This window comes from Lindgomyces ingoldianus, assembly GCF_010093535.1.
Source record: "Lindgomyces ingoldianus strain ATCC 200398 unplaced genomic scaffold BDR25scaffold_21, whole genome shotgun sequence".
Taxonomy (NCBI): domain Eukaryota; kingdom Fungi; phylum Ascomycota; class Dothideomycetes; order Pleosporales; family Lindgomycetaceae; genus Lindgomyces; species Lindgomyces ingoldianus.
Genome location: NW_022985182.1, coordinates 1 through 14,852, shown reverse-complemented (window position 1 = coordinate 14,852; position 14,852 = coordinate 1). Strand labels below are relative to the sequence as shown.

The 14,852-nt window shown below is 32.7% G+C and overlaps 1 protein-coding gene across 1 annotated transcript; it reads left to right on the top strand.

Annotated features, from left to right (window-relative positions):
• Nucleotides 1-7,383: 7,383 nt before the first annotated feature.
• Nucleotides 7,384-8,979, top strand: BDR25DRAFT_356454 (RTA1-domain-containing protein; the record flags this gene model as incomplete). The annotated part of the gene is made up of 8 exons (XM_033695637.1): nucleotides 7,384-7,396; nucleotides 7,445-7,563; nucleotides 7,621-7,676; nucleotides 7,735-7,769; nucleotides 8,098-8,213; nucleotides 8,262-8,550; nucleotides 8,639-8,769; nucleotides 8,830-8,979. The coding sequence occupies 8 exons, from the start codon at nucleotides 7,384-7,386 to the stop codon at nucleotides 8,977-8,979; spliced, it is 909 nt and encodes a 302-aa protein (XP_033546060.1).
• Nucleotides 8,980-14,852: the final 5,873 nt, after the last annotated feature.

Here is a 14,852-nt window from a genome sequence, read left to right as displayed (position 1 = left end):
TTACATAGCCTATTTTAGTAAAAGGCCTAGCTTGTTAGCCTTACTTAGGTAGTTTTTCTCTAGGTTATTAGAAAGTAAGTCTAAAGACCTTCTATATTAAGTGCTATTTAAGTGTTATTTAAGTGTAAGCGTAAGCATATGTCTTAGTATTAAAAAGAGTTAAAGTTTAGAACTTACTCTTAGTAATTAAAGGCAACCTTATACTAATATAGCTATAGTTGTTCTAGGATTAGGTTATAATATTCTGTGTTTGTTACATAGAGCTTAATCTGCTTCTTATAGTGTTAGTAAGTAATTATAATAGTTATAGTACAGAAGATAAAACCTTCTTTAAGTTGTTTTCTATTAAATCTAGTTAGGTAAATTATTTAGGTAAGCAGTATTAATTAAAGATTTAGTTTATGCGCTAGTTTTTTATTAATATAACCTATGCTGTTTACTCTTAAGTTAATAAGAGCTTATATTAAGGCTAATATAGTTTTTTATTATAAATATATAAGAATATTAACTTAGTACTTTTAGTTATTAGTAGGGGACTTAGCCTATAAGTTAGTAGAGATCTAGTGTTAAATTAGTCCTAGAGGGCAACTTAGCCCTAGGACAAGCCTTTTTGCAGGCTCCTACTGCTATAGCTGCGGCTATGTTAAGAGTGGCAAGAGGGATTAAAGCTTAAATATAAGTTAGAGCTCTTACAAGAACAAGATTAAGATAGTAAAAATTTTTAATAAGTGCTAGTAGCGCTACTTGTGTAGACTTAAAGAAGGGGAATAAAGTAGTTTTAAAAGATATAACTATGCTTACTGCACTTAAAGTATTAACTTTTTTTTTTATAATCTTTACACTTTCTAGAACTAACTAGAGCATAATTTAAATTAATTTTTATTATGTTAGGGTCCTTATTTGCAACTGCGCTAGTTTAGGGGCGTATTAGGGCTTGTATAAGAAGAAACCTTATATTATTATTATAGGTAGCAATTAGGTTCGCATACGCGTTAAGGTTGTTTAGGAGGGGTTCTTTTACTATAGCACGTTGTAGTTTAGTTAAGAGGGAGTTATGTAGGGCTATAATTAGACCTATTTTATTTAAGCTTGTATTAAATATAAGTTAGTAAAACTTAGTAAAGTGTAAGGTAAAGCTTTTTCTTTTTTATTATAGAGTGTTTAGGCAACTTAGGGCTATTAACTTTTTGTTTAAGTCTTTATAAGTTACTTACAGAAACGCTATAAATTAATCTAGGTTAATAATATTTTTATTTATTAGTAAGTTAATTAAGGCTGTTATATTACAGTTAAGTTAAAAGTAGGTATATAGTAACTAAGAGTGTTTAAAGAGGAATTAGTCTATATTTCTTTTAAGTTTGTATTAGAGCTTGCGTAGGAAAAAAGGTAGGTCTTTTTATTTTCTATTAAACAGTAGGGGATTAAGAAGTTAGTTAGATTTTATTACTAAGTTAGAGGGGTTACAGGTTATAGGTAGTGTTAGGCAGAAAAGAGTTAAGCTATCTCTAGACTTCTAGGTAGGCTTTAAGGCTAGTAAGTTCTTAGTTCCTACTACTATAATAAGAGTTAAGGCAGAAACAGACTGCTTAATAACGCAAAGCTGTTTTTTAAAGTCCTTTTAAAGAGCTTTAAAGCTTATAACATAGCAGCTTTTTTATAAAGTAAGCGCTTTTTAGAAGGCTTCTTAGCTTACTTTAATAGCTTAGAGTTGTGTAAGTACTAAGCTTATTAGATTAGATTTAGAGGCTATTCTTAGCTAAAGTTTTAACACAACATAATGTTATAATTATGCATAAGTAAGGTTATAGAGCTTTACAGAGGTCTAGTTTAATTACTATGTAAAGTATTATAGTAGGTATAAGACATTATGTGAGGAACAGGAAAGTTTAGGAGGAAATTAGTAATTAAATACTTAGCTTAGAAGTCTAAGCGCTTTAGGTATAAATTAAGCCTATTCTAGGTTTAGTTAGTGTTAAGGCAGTTTATGCTTAAGTTTATGTCTGTGTTGTGTTGTGTTTGTGTCAGACGTGCACTAATAATACTCTAGTACGCGTCTAATACGGTTATGTCTGGGATCTAGAGAGGATACCGTGACACTAAGCTAGTTCTATAGCCTATTATATGTGCATTAGTAATAGCTTCTTTATTATTATAAAAGTATTTAGGTTAGCATAGTTAGTGTATATAATAAATTACTAGCTAGTTCTTTATAGCTCTGTTTTCTATGCTTTTACTACATTTACTATTACTTTTAGTTCTTTATCTAGGATAGTGTATTTCTATTCTAAGAGGGAGAATTTTGCTAAGTAGTATGTTACTAGATACTATCTTCTGTTTTCTTGTTTCTAGAGAAGTGCTGCTCTTTTAGCTCTTTTTAATACGTCTATATATAGCTTAGTTTCTAGTATTAGGTTATACATTTATATTACTAGCTTACTAGTTATAATCTTTTTAAGTTCTTAAAAGGCTTCTTCTATCTAAGAGTTCTAGATAAACTTAAGGTATAGTCTTTTCTTAGTTATAGTGTTTATAAGCAGTAGTGTAATTTTTAAGTAGTCTTTAATTATTTATTACACGTATCTTGTTAAGCCTAAGAATCCTCTAATTTCTTTTACACTTATAAGTGTTAGCTATTCTATTACCTTTTTAACTTTTATAAAGTCTATCTTAACTTTCTTCTTATTAATAATAAATCTAAGGTATTTAGTTTCCTTGACATTACATTTGCATTTTAAAAGTTGTAGGTAAAGTCTATATTTTTGTAATTAGTCTAGTACTAATTTTACTTTTGCTATATAGTCTAGTTTATTGCCTTTAGTGTAGATAAAGATATTGTCTAAGTATACTAGTATAAAGATGTCTAGATATAGATTAAGTGCGGTGTTAATTACTTATTAGAAGGTAGCTAGTGCGTTAGTTAGTCTAAATAGCATAATAAAAAGCTTATAGAAGCCTTTTAAAATTTAAAAGGCTGTTATCTATTTATCACCTTCTTTTATCTTTATTTTATTAAATCTGTCTTGTACATTAAATTTTGTGTAGTGTTTAGTTCTATAAAGCTAGTTCATTATATCTTATATAATAAGTAGTAAGAACTAATCTTAGATAGTTTTTTTATTAAAGGTTTAATAGTTCTAGTAGACTTTTATTTTTCTTTCTTTCTTTTTTTGCAAACACTACTACTAATGCTATAGAACGTTTACTTTTCTATATATGTTCTTTTGCTAGCATCTTATCTATGGATTCTTATAGAGCCTCTTTCTAAATTTTTGTAAAAGGTCTTAGCTTATGCGTTTCTAGCTATAGGTTTAGTTTTAAGTTTATAACGTAGTTCTATAGTTAATGTAGCAGCAGTTTTCCTAGATCTTCTAGTGTTTTAAACATGTTCTAATAATTACTATATTCTTTAAAAATTATGTGTTCTATTTATTACACTATTCTATACATTTCTACCTATTTTATTTCTTTATTTTTAAGTATTTCCTTAAGTGTAGTTTTCTTAAGTTTTTCTTTTATTATTTAAATAGCGTAGGCTTCTAGTTCCTAGTAAAAGAACTTCTTTAGTTTTTATTTCCTAGGATACTAGCTAGCTTCTTACTTTGCTTATTTATGTGCTAGGCAGTTGTCTCTATAGTATACTAACTAGGTTATAGTAGCATGTTGCTTAGAGGTTTAGATAGTTATGTTTTTCTAGTTAATTTCTAGATTATACTTATATAGCTAGTTATAACTAAGTATTGCTTAGTATTTTTCTGTAAAGAGTAGGATGCTTAAGGATCTCTAGTTATACATATCTTTTATTTAAAGCTATAGCTTAACTGTCTCTAATTATATATAGCTATTCCTAAATTTAATTAATAAAGTGTCTACTAGAGAGACCTTAAAGAGGTTTTTTTTTACTTTATATAGTATGTCTTATTAGTCTACCTAGTTAGAGTTAATAGCTGTAAACGTACATTTACTATCTATTAGTGTAAATCTTTTCCTTCTGTTAAGATTAAATTTTATAGTAAAGCTTTTACTTATTCCTTACCTTACTGCTACTAGAACTTTAGTGTTATAAAAGATTTTCTTATAGTTAAGTGTCTTATTAGGCTTAACATTTTCTATGTTTTGTTTCTACTTGTCTATCTAGTCTATCTAGATCTTATACTGCTAGTGTTCTTAGATTATACAGTCTTTAAGTAGGCAGTTTCTATTCTTAACTAATAATGTTAAGAAAGCTAGTTATTCTATCTATATGCCTTCTAGTAGAAGTAGTAGAAGGTGTAACTTCTGTAGTTCTTACAGTTAGTCTATGCTTCTTACTTGTAGTCTAGTCTAGTGCTACAGTGTAGGCAGTGTAGCATTTTGCATTTAGTTGCTGTCTCTTCTAAAGTGTTATCTTTTATATTATTTTCTTTTATTAATTATATCTAGTATCCTGCTTAATGCTTAGTAGGCTAATGCTGCACATAATATTAATTAGTGCATAAGTACTATCTAGTTAGGCATTCTTTTAAGTTTATATAGACTAGTACTAGCTATACTTAGGTGTGAAGCTATGTGGAGCACTAAAGACATGAGGAACTGGATTGTATTGTATTGCTAGAGGAGTCCTTTGCAGGAGTCTATATATATGCGAAATAAGTGGGTGAGTCGTGGCAAGAGACTGTGCTGAGATGCATACGACTATCGTGCCGACGCATGATCATCGTGTGACGACACATCTGACTATCGTGCGACTATGGTGACGACGCATCCGAGTGTCACCAATGCAAACATTAGGTCTACCTAGGGTATTCTTTCGTTCTAATAATTTATAGAAGGTGTGCTTTATATTAGCATTTAGATTCTTTATATTATTTACTTCTATAGAAAATGCAGTACTAATTAACTTACTATATTTTAAGTTCTTTTCTTGTTATTATAAGTGCTAGAGGTAGCGTCCCTAATCTCTTAAAGTAGAGTTATAAGGTATAAAGCAACATGCTTACCTACTTTAGACTTTCTCTATTACTAAGAATTTTCTTAAAGAACTTCTATCTCTTAGTCTTGTTAAGAATGTTATAGTATACTTAAGTAATATTTAAGATAATTTTATACATGTTTATGTTGTTGTTAATGTGTACTTTATAATATTTTTTCTTATAATAGTTGTAGTTATAGGTCTCTCTACATTTCTAACATTTACTATAGTAGAAATAATAGGCAAGCTTTTTTATAAGTATACCTGTTATTAGTTGTTTTAAGAGAAATCTATTTTCTTTTTACTTTACAATTTTAACATAGTTTATAACTTATATTAAATTACACTATTCTTTAAAAACAGCAGCTTATTTAATTACTTAGAGAACCTTATAGTTGTTCTATACTTCTACCTCTTAGTAATTCTTAGAATAGTTTAGTAGTTTATAGTTAGCTCTGCATCTTTAGCAGAGTTGTTTGTTAAGTTTGTTATAAATTTTTTTTTAACATTAGTTTTTATTTTACGCGCATAACTTTTATAGCTAGTCTTTTATCTTTATTCTCTAGGTTTCTAGAGTCTAGACATTTCTAACAGAAGTAGCCTACTTTTTTATAGTTTAGACAGGCTTTTTTCTTAAGCTATTTCTTCTATTTCTTGCTTAGAGGTAGTCTGTTACCTTTAGAAGGACTCTTGCTTTTTTTTAAAGGTACTATATATGTTTGCAGTAATCACACGATAGTCGGATGCGTCGTCACCATGGTCGCATGCGTCGTCACTATGATCGGATGCGTCGTCATCATAGTTGTATGCGTCGTCAACATGATCTGTTGCCAAGACTCACCCACTCATTTCTCATGTATATAGACTCCTACAAAGGACTCCTCTAGCAATAGATACAATGCAGTTCCTCATGTCTCTAGTGCCTTACATAGCTCTACAATATATATGTTTTACATAACTAAGGTCTATTAGCTCTCTATTATGTTAGGGGGCCTTCTTCTTTTTAGATGTCTACTTAGACTTCTATGTTGTTATGCTAGTTTTTTTTTCTCTTTAATGTTTTATATATCTTTTGTTATAAGTTATTACTTAGTTAATAAATTTTTTTTAGAGTTTTTAGCTTTCTATTAGGTATAAATATATTCTTAACTATATTATTTAGCTTATTATAGAACATTCTACTTATAGCTTTTTAGTCTGTCTATCTATAAATAGCTAGTTATTTGCAGAAGCAAGTTGCATAATGTTAGACTATTTTTTTTCTTTATTATAGAGTGTCTATCTTATTAACTATTTTTTTTTTAATTTACTAATCTATAAATAGCAGTTAAGGCTTTCTTAAAAAGGTTAATGCTACTAAAGAGTTCTTTTATTAGTTTTAAAGTCTATCTAGCTATCTGCGTGTAGCTAGAACTAAATAGATAGAAGGCCTTCTAGGTAAAGTTCTATCTAGGAGATTATTTCTTTATATGTTTAAAAGGCGCCCTTCTTGTATTATATATAGAGGTAGCATTATATAAAAAATAGCTTAAGATCTTTTACACTTCTAGTAAAAAGCTTAAAAGAGGCTAGTCTTAATGTTTTTTTAAAGTTTATACTTAGTTTTTCTTAAGCTGCATTTCTTAAGGTTAATACTTTAAGTTAAAGAGCTTAGATCTAGGAATTTGCTGTTATTAGTCCTTAGTTTACTAACTAGGCTAGTATTTACTTTAAGGTAGCTACTTTGTTTCTTAGATTGTTTAACTGTTAGTTTATTACTTCTTTGCTTAGAGTTAGAATCTAACTAGTGCTAGCTAGTAAAGCGCTAGTTATTTCTAAATTAGTAGAGGTAGTGTAAGGATTTATACTTTCTTAAAAAGGAGTAATTAATGTTATAATCTTAACTCTAGAGAAATAGTGTCTAAAGAACTCTAGGCTTATAGAGGAGATTAGAAGATTAGAGAGGGAAGGGAACTTAGTCTTAACAGGTGTACAGTCTGTTTAGGCAAAGTTGCTAGGACTAGAGAGGCGGCTGACTGTAGTTTGCCCTATAACAGCAGTATAAGGCGCTTAGGTTAAATAGTTCTTTAGTAGAACAAGAGAGAAGGTATATGTAGTGCAAGATATATAATTAGATTACTTCTTATTAAAAAGTAGTAATACTACTTAGTCTATGTAAAAAATAAACTAACTATTAATTATAACTTTTAAGTAAAGTTAGAATCTTAAACTATATACATAGGTTTACATGTTCTTACATGCTTTGCATGTTGTTGCATGCAACGTACCTCTGGCATTCACTTGCATGCACTTGTCAGATATGCGCACCTACTGTCAAGACAGGAGGAACGCTGGACGAAAGCTGCTACATAGTACAAGCAATAAGCTCGAACAGTATGTTGCTGCAAATTGCAGCATGTTGCAGCATTTTGCAATATTTTGCAACAAATTGCAGCATGTTGCAAGCTGGTCGCGCATAGGGCTAGTGCGCGAGGGACTCGGACCGGAAAAACAAAGCCGAGCAACACGAGCAGAGGGGACAGACAAAAAGACAACATCGATCAATCAATACAATCAATCATCATCCCATACATCATATCCAAAACCCATCATTCATCTCAGGAAGCCTAGAAACAGTGCTTCAATCTGACAGCACTGCATGCTTTTGCATGCAAACGTCTCCTTCTCATTAGATGACGCATTCCGCCGCGCATTGGTCTAAAAGCTTGGTCCATTCCTCGTCCGTTAGGTCACGTGACTTGTTGGGCAGGGAATCAAGGACTTTCCATCCTTGATCGTTCAAACAGTGGGGCACGGCTGACTGGTTGCTTACGGTCTAATCGTAGGTCGTAACAGTAACCTCCTTAAGCTACATTACTGCGCTATAAAACTGCAACTTCTAGCAGCTATATAGTGCGTAAGACAGTAGCAAAGAGCTAGTTTAGGCAACATTAAGGTTACAGCTAAGTTAATAATAATAGATAATAAGATAGAGCTTTTATATAACCTTAGTAGCTAAGGTAGTAACTATTATAAGATTTAACACTAAGAACTCTTATAGTATAGTTTAACAAGCTATTAAGTTAAGCCTTAAGCAAGCCACCTATCTTAGCTTAATTATGTGATTAATTTAAGCTGCTTATTATCTTATCAAGCTCCACTCAAGCCAGCTAGCCGGCTTGACTTGACTTGCTTGTTGGAAAGTTTGATTTTCACAGGTATCCACACGTTTCGTGTCGCGAAATATCGGACTTGGTTCTGCCCCCCTTTCTTCATTGGAGGCTTAGTAAGTTTTCCCCTAGGGCTTGTTTACTAAAGTTTACAGTATTTGTAGTTCGAGGGAATCGGATACGCCGGCCGCGCCGCTGCCCATGACAACCTCGAGAGTACGACACCCTACATTGTCCAATCCATCCTCATCCTTATCGCTCCAATTCTCTTCGCAGCCTCCATCTACATGATCCTCGGTCGTCTCATACTACGCACCAACTCCGGATCTCTCTGCATCCTCGGACCGTCCTGGGTCACCAAGATCTTCGTTGGCGGCGATGTTCTCTGCTTTCTCATACAATGGGGCGGTGCTGGAATGCTTGTTCAAGCCACCGACGCCAACGCGGTTAATCGTGGCGAAAACATTATTCTAGACGGGCTGATACTCTAGATTATGTTTTTTGGGTTCTTTGTTGTGGTTGCAGGGATCTGGCACTGCAGACTGGAAGATAGGATCACGGCAGCGTCGACAGAGATACCCTGGAAGCGGTACATTTTTTTGCTTGTATGCAGCCAGTACTTTTATCACCGTTCGAAATACTGGCCGTGTTATTGAGTATGCTACAGGCAGAGTAAGCTCCATCATTTACTATTGATTTGCCGCGCGCTGTATGACTGACGAACGTGAACAGGATGGCTACCTTTTCACACATGAATGGTGCCTCTACGTCTATGACTTTATCCCTATGATGCTGACCCTCTTCGTCTGCATCGCCTGGTATGACCCTAACATCCACCCCAACAGCGAGAAAACCGACATCGACATGGGTATTCTACGCTAAGGTGGTGATTTTTGCCCGTCATGGATGTGGAGGTATCTCGAAACCGAAGTAGTATACTGTGGGGCCTTATCTTGAGTAGAGGGTAGTAAGCGGGGTGTTGTCTCAGGGGATTCTAATCAGAGGAGTATTGAACTTTGGGGGTTGCCATGAGTGGGTTGGGTTTGTCGGGTGAACTTGGTTTACATATAATCACAGATGTCCAGCGTAGTATCAAGGAGAAGAGCATCTGTAGCGTGGGCTGGTCTGGGTTCATATATCCCTAAACATCTCCCTTGTCTAGTTGTTTAACGACATAAATCTAGAGCCCCTAATTTAATTGCTCCCTAGGGACACCCTATCGCAGTGTGGTTGGGCCTTGAGTGACATGGTGACAGCGGTATATAGCTAGAAGGAAAGGTAGATAAGCAATCTTTAAATAGTTGCGGGTAGGTAGGTAGTTAAACTAAGCTAAAATAGATGTTTTAAGCGATATGTAAACTTATCTCTATTAAGTACGTTCTTAAATCTATACTAGGCAACAATAACAATATTTTATTAACGTACACTATAGGCAAGTTGCTTACACACCTAAGTTGCATACTTTTACTAAGACTCTATTAAACTACTTTTCTTACTCTAATGCATTCCTAACAACACTACTTAGACATACTAAAAGAATGTTAGATATAGCTTACACTTTAGGCTTTTAAATAAAATGTAATAACCTTAAAGTAATATACTATAGCTATATATAAAGTTTTTTAAAAAATAATAAATAACTAATATATTAAATCACTCTTATAAGCTAATTCTATAGCTAACTTATAAAGGCTAGATAATAATAAAAAGAAAGTAATTATAAAGTATATACTTAAGCTATATATGTAAGGATTTTTCTCTTAGCTAGTAGCTATAGCTAATATAGCTAATTCTTTACACGCTAAGCATAATCTAGGCTATATTAGCATAAACTAGCCTAGTATATTTATAAAGTATTATTTAAAGCTTAAAGTAAAGTTTTAAGCATAAGTATAGTTAGTAAATATTTAGCTTATTATAAAGCCTATTTTATTAAAGTTGTACATGTTATAATTTTAGATGCTATACTTAGCTTTAACATTGTTTACAAAACTAAACTAGCTTTAAATTACTTTAAAATTCTTATAAAAAGCTTTTTTTTATAGTTATACTTATGCTTAAACTTTACTTTAATCTTTAAATAACACTTTATAAACAGACTAAGCTAGTTTATGCTAATATAGCCTAGATTATGCTTAGCGTGTAAAAAATTAGCTATATTAGCTATAGTTACTAGCTAAAAGAAAAATTCTTATACATATAGCTTAAGTATGTACTTAATAATTACTTATTTTTATTATTATCTAGCTTTTATAAGTTCGCTGTAGAATTAGCTTATAAAAGTTATCTAGTGTGTTAGTTATTTATTATTTTTGAAAAGACTTTATACATAGCAATAGCATGTTGCTTTAAGAGTATTATAGTTTAGTTAAAAGCCTAGAGTGTAAGTGTTACAATTCTTACTCTAATGAAATGGTATTTTCAGGAGTACAACAGCCTATAGTGATGTTAGCGGTAAAGGGGAGTAGAACTTAGCTAGATTAGGTGTACAGTCTGTTAAGCAGAGTGTAGGGTTAGCAGAATAAAGAAGGCAGGTTGTGGTTTAGCCTAGCAGCTGTATAGGGAGCTAGCAAACCTAATCTATAAAGATAGAAAAGAAGGTATATATAGTGCAAGATATATAAGGCAGTAATGTCCTTTTTATAAAAGTTTTAATGCCTCTTAGTCTATTATATAGGTAAAGACTAAATAGTAATTACAACCTTCTAACTATAGTTGCAATTAAGACTATATACATAGGGTTTGCATGCTCTGCATGCTTGCATGCTTGTTTGCTACCTAGCCTGCATAGCCTGCAAGCCTGCAAGCCTGCATAGCTTATTAGATAATACACTCTGCAAGGCTTTTCTCTAAAAGCTAAAGCTATTTCTTATCTGTCCTATTACATAATTTACTTAGCGTAGGGCTAAGCGTCTTCTATCTAACATTATTTAGGCTATAAGGAACAGCTAGTTAGGTTATTATAGTCTAACTATTAGCTATAACACGTAGGCTTCTCTCTTAGTTAGCGTTTTTGCTGTTATGTTTTTTCTATTATAAGCGTTAGGTTTTTTTTTTAAGTAGTGCGTTTTCTTTTTTAAAGCCTAGCTTTATGTTTAACTTTTTTAACTATGCTGCAGTAGGTTTCTTGTTCTTCTGCTACTGCCTATTATCTTTGCACTGTTACTTGCCTTAATCCTTTTTGTTATACAAAGATGCGTCTCTATAGTGCTTGTTATTTAAGCAGGTTCTTTTACGCAATGTCCTTGTTATTAGACAAGTGTGTAGAGTGTGTGCAAAAAGGTAGTTGTTATAATGCTTTTATGTCTAACACAGCCTAGAATTGTTTAGAGCAGAAACGCAAAAGGCTGCTAGCTAAGCTAGAAGCAGTCTAAGAGAATAAGATGCGTAAAAAGGAAAAGTTTCTAAAGAGACAGCAGAAGTCCCTTACATGTTGTTACAATCCTTGCTTCGTGAAGCACTCAGGTCTGATGATGTTCCTAGGGGATGAGTAGGACGGGTGGAAGGGGCCAATCCGGTAGGGTGTACAGTCCTACGTACAGGCTATTAGGCTAATGGAGAATAAAGAGTGACCAGATTGTAGTTTGCCCTATGTGCAGCAGTAGGGAGGCTAGGGTTAAACAGTCCTTGTTAGACAGAGTTAGAGGTATATATAGTGTAAGATATATAAATAGTATTACAGCTCTTTAGAAAGCTAAATGCTACTTAGTCTATGTAATAAATAAACTAAATGTTAAACACACCTTCTAAAGGTTGTTTAATGTGGGAACTATATACATGTGCTAGGGCGCTAAGGGGAGCTAGCAGGAGCTTAGGGGAGCCTGCTAAGAGGGGCTCCTATAAGCTCCCTCTGGCTCCCTAGGCTTGTCTACCTATTAGACAACGCATTCCTCCATAACTTTAGGCAGCCGTGCTGCCTCCGTGTCCTCTAACTGGTCTCTAAGCGAGCCCTGTCCCAACCTAGCTAGATTGTGGAGCACTGCTGGTGGAGTTACGCTGGTCCAACTGTAGACTGTAACACGCTGCCTCTCCTTCCTAGCAGCGTCCTTGCCGCTCTGCTTACACAACTGTGTTAGTAAGAGTTTATTTATAAAGTGTGCGTCCTCTTACTAGAAAGTGTTTTTAACATTTATTTTTCTTATACTAAATAGCTTGCTAGTCCTGTTTGTCTTATTGTCCTTATGTTGCTCTTTATTTTAATCCTTTTTATTAGATAAAGATAAGGCCCTATAGCGCTTACTAATTTTTAGGGTTGTCTTATGTGTTAACTTTGTTCTTAGATAAATGTGTTAAGTGTGTAAAAAAGCATAGTAAGTGCAACACTTTTATTTCTAATGCTGTGTAGGATTGTTTAGAGAAAGAAAAGGAGACACTTCTTTAAAAAGCTAAGGCCTTACAGGCCTAGAATTGCGCATTGCAGGATAAGCAACAGGCTTAGGTTTAGGAAGAACTCCGCTTACAAGAGGAGATATTAGAGGCAATAAATAAAGAGTGTTTTAAATAGAATTATATCTAAAAGTTATTAGACCTGCTAAAGGCTTGTTGTGTAAAATACCTAAAAGAGGACCTTTTTTTTTTAAACAAGATAGAAGCTTTTAAAGCTAAGGTAAAAGGCTATTCCTTTTTTTAACCTTTATTAGCTAGAACTTGTCTCTAAAGGCTACTGCTATCTAGTAATAACATAGCTGTTCCTTTTAATATAGGTGCCTTATTACCTAGCTAGTTTCTTTTAGATAAGCTTAAAGGTACCCTTATACTAACAGCTACACATTCCTTAAATTCTTAGCTAGTTTCTATGTATTTTTACTAGTAGGCTACTTTTTCTATTTTACTAGAAATTCTTTCTAATTTTTTTAATTACTAATAATGCGCTTAACTTTATATTCTGTTTCTTTATCTTTTTATTTTTATGTAGATAGGGGAATTTCCTTTAGTGCCTTTTCTAATTTAGAGATGTAGAACTATAGGTAGATTTTTATATGTAAGAGAAGCTTAAGCTTACAGTTATTTTACTAAGTTTATAAGACTTTATAGGGTCTTATTCTTTTTTCTGCTAGCTTCTTAGAAGGTCTAGGTATTTTAAGGTTTTTTGTATTAAAGTACACATAGTCTCCTAGGCAGATCTCTAGTCCTAGCTGTTGTAATTTGTTTGCGTACCTCTCTATTATTTCTCTGCTAGATCTAGCTTCTACAGCTAACCTTTTATGTATCTAACATAGGTCTGTTAGCTGTTCTATTAACTTTTATAGGTCTGTAGGTTAACTTCTGTGTAATATAAAGTAGAGGTTATATCTAAAATTAGCTCTGTATAGTGTTTCTTTTGTTATAGCTAATTTTATGTTGTTAATAGCTAACTATGCTATTAAAAGCTATACTGTCTAATTATCTTAAGTATAGAAAATGTACTTTCTTAGGTATCTCTTTACTTCTGCGTTTACTCTTTTAGTCTGTCTGTCTGTCTACAGGTAGTAGGCTGTTAATAACTTGTGTGTTATACTAAGGTGCTACATTGCTGCTTTTTAGAAGTTGCTAGTAAATAATTTATCTTAGTTAGAGATAATAATCTTAGGGCATTTATGCATAGATATTATGTTTTATTTTAACTTATAAATAAATTTTTTAGCAGTTATTGTTTTTTCTAAGGGCTAGATATGCAGATATTTAGTAGTTTTATCTAGGGCTACTATAATTATATTACACATCCTATCTATTCCTAGTTCTTTAGACAGGGGTAGTTCTATAATAAAGTCTATTATAATTATTGTCTATAGTAGCTTTAGTGCTTTAATTAGTTGTAGGTAACTATAGGCCTTATGCCTTTACAGGTTGTTTCTATTGCAGGTGTTGCACTCCCTAAGCACCTCTGTGCATAGTTGCTTTACCTTTAGTATTTATTGTAGTATAGCAGCCCTTAGCTTCTTCTAGAGGCTGCTAATTCCTAGATGTCTAAACATTAGAGATTTATAGTATTCTTAGATTAAGTTCTTTTATCCTTGCTTACTAGCTGTAAGCATGTAGAATTTCTTTATAAGTTAGGGCCTATTATAGATCTATCTTTTATTAGTTTTCTTAAAGAGTGTAAATTTCTTAGTCCCTTCTTTTTTTTTATTAAAGTAGTCTAGTCTTTAGCTAAGGGCATTAGCCTGCTAGTTTTGTGCTCTAAGTATATGCTTAATAATGTAGTTAAACTATGCAAGTTCTATTACCTATCTTATGTGCATTAGTAACAGTTTCTTTACTGTTAAGAACATAACTAAATTTATGTAGTTAGTTATAATATAGAATAGCTTTGCTATCTTATGTAGCTTTATAGCCTATACTTTTACAGCATTTAATATTACCTTTAGTTCCTTATTAGGTATGCTATAGCCTGCTTTAGGTCCTAAGAACTTAGCAGAATAGTACGCAACTAGGTGCTATTTTCTATCTTCTTGTTTTTAGTACAACGCGGCTCTGCTATCTCTTAGGGATGCATCTGTGTGAATTTTAGTATCTAGTTGTAGGTTGTACATTTTTAGTACTAGTTTGTCTGTTATAGCTTGTTTTAGCATTATAAATGCCTTATTTATTTCTAGAGTCTAGGCAAACTTTACTATTACTTGTTCTTTAGTTATGAACCGCAGAAACAGGCATAAGGTTAGACCTGGGACAGTAGGGTTTTTTTCGCGCAAAGGGACGAAAACAGGTTCAAAAGCTACAGGCAGGCAGCGGTTAAGCTATATAGGCGTTGTGGCAGAAGAGAGAGTGGTTGAAAG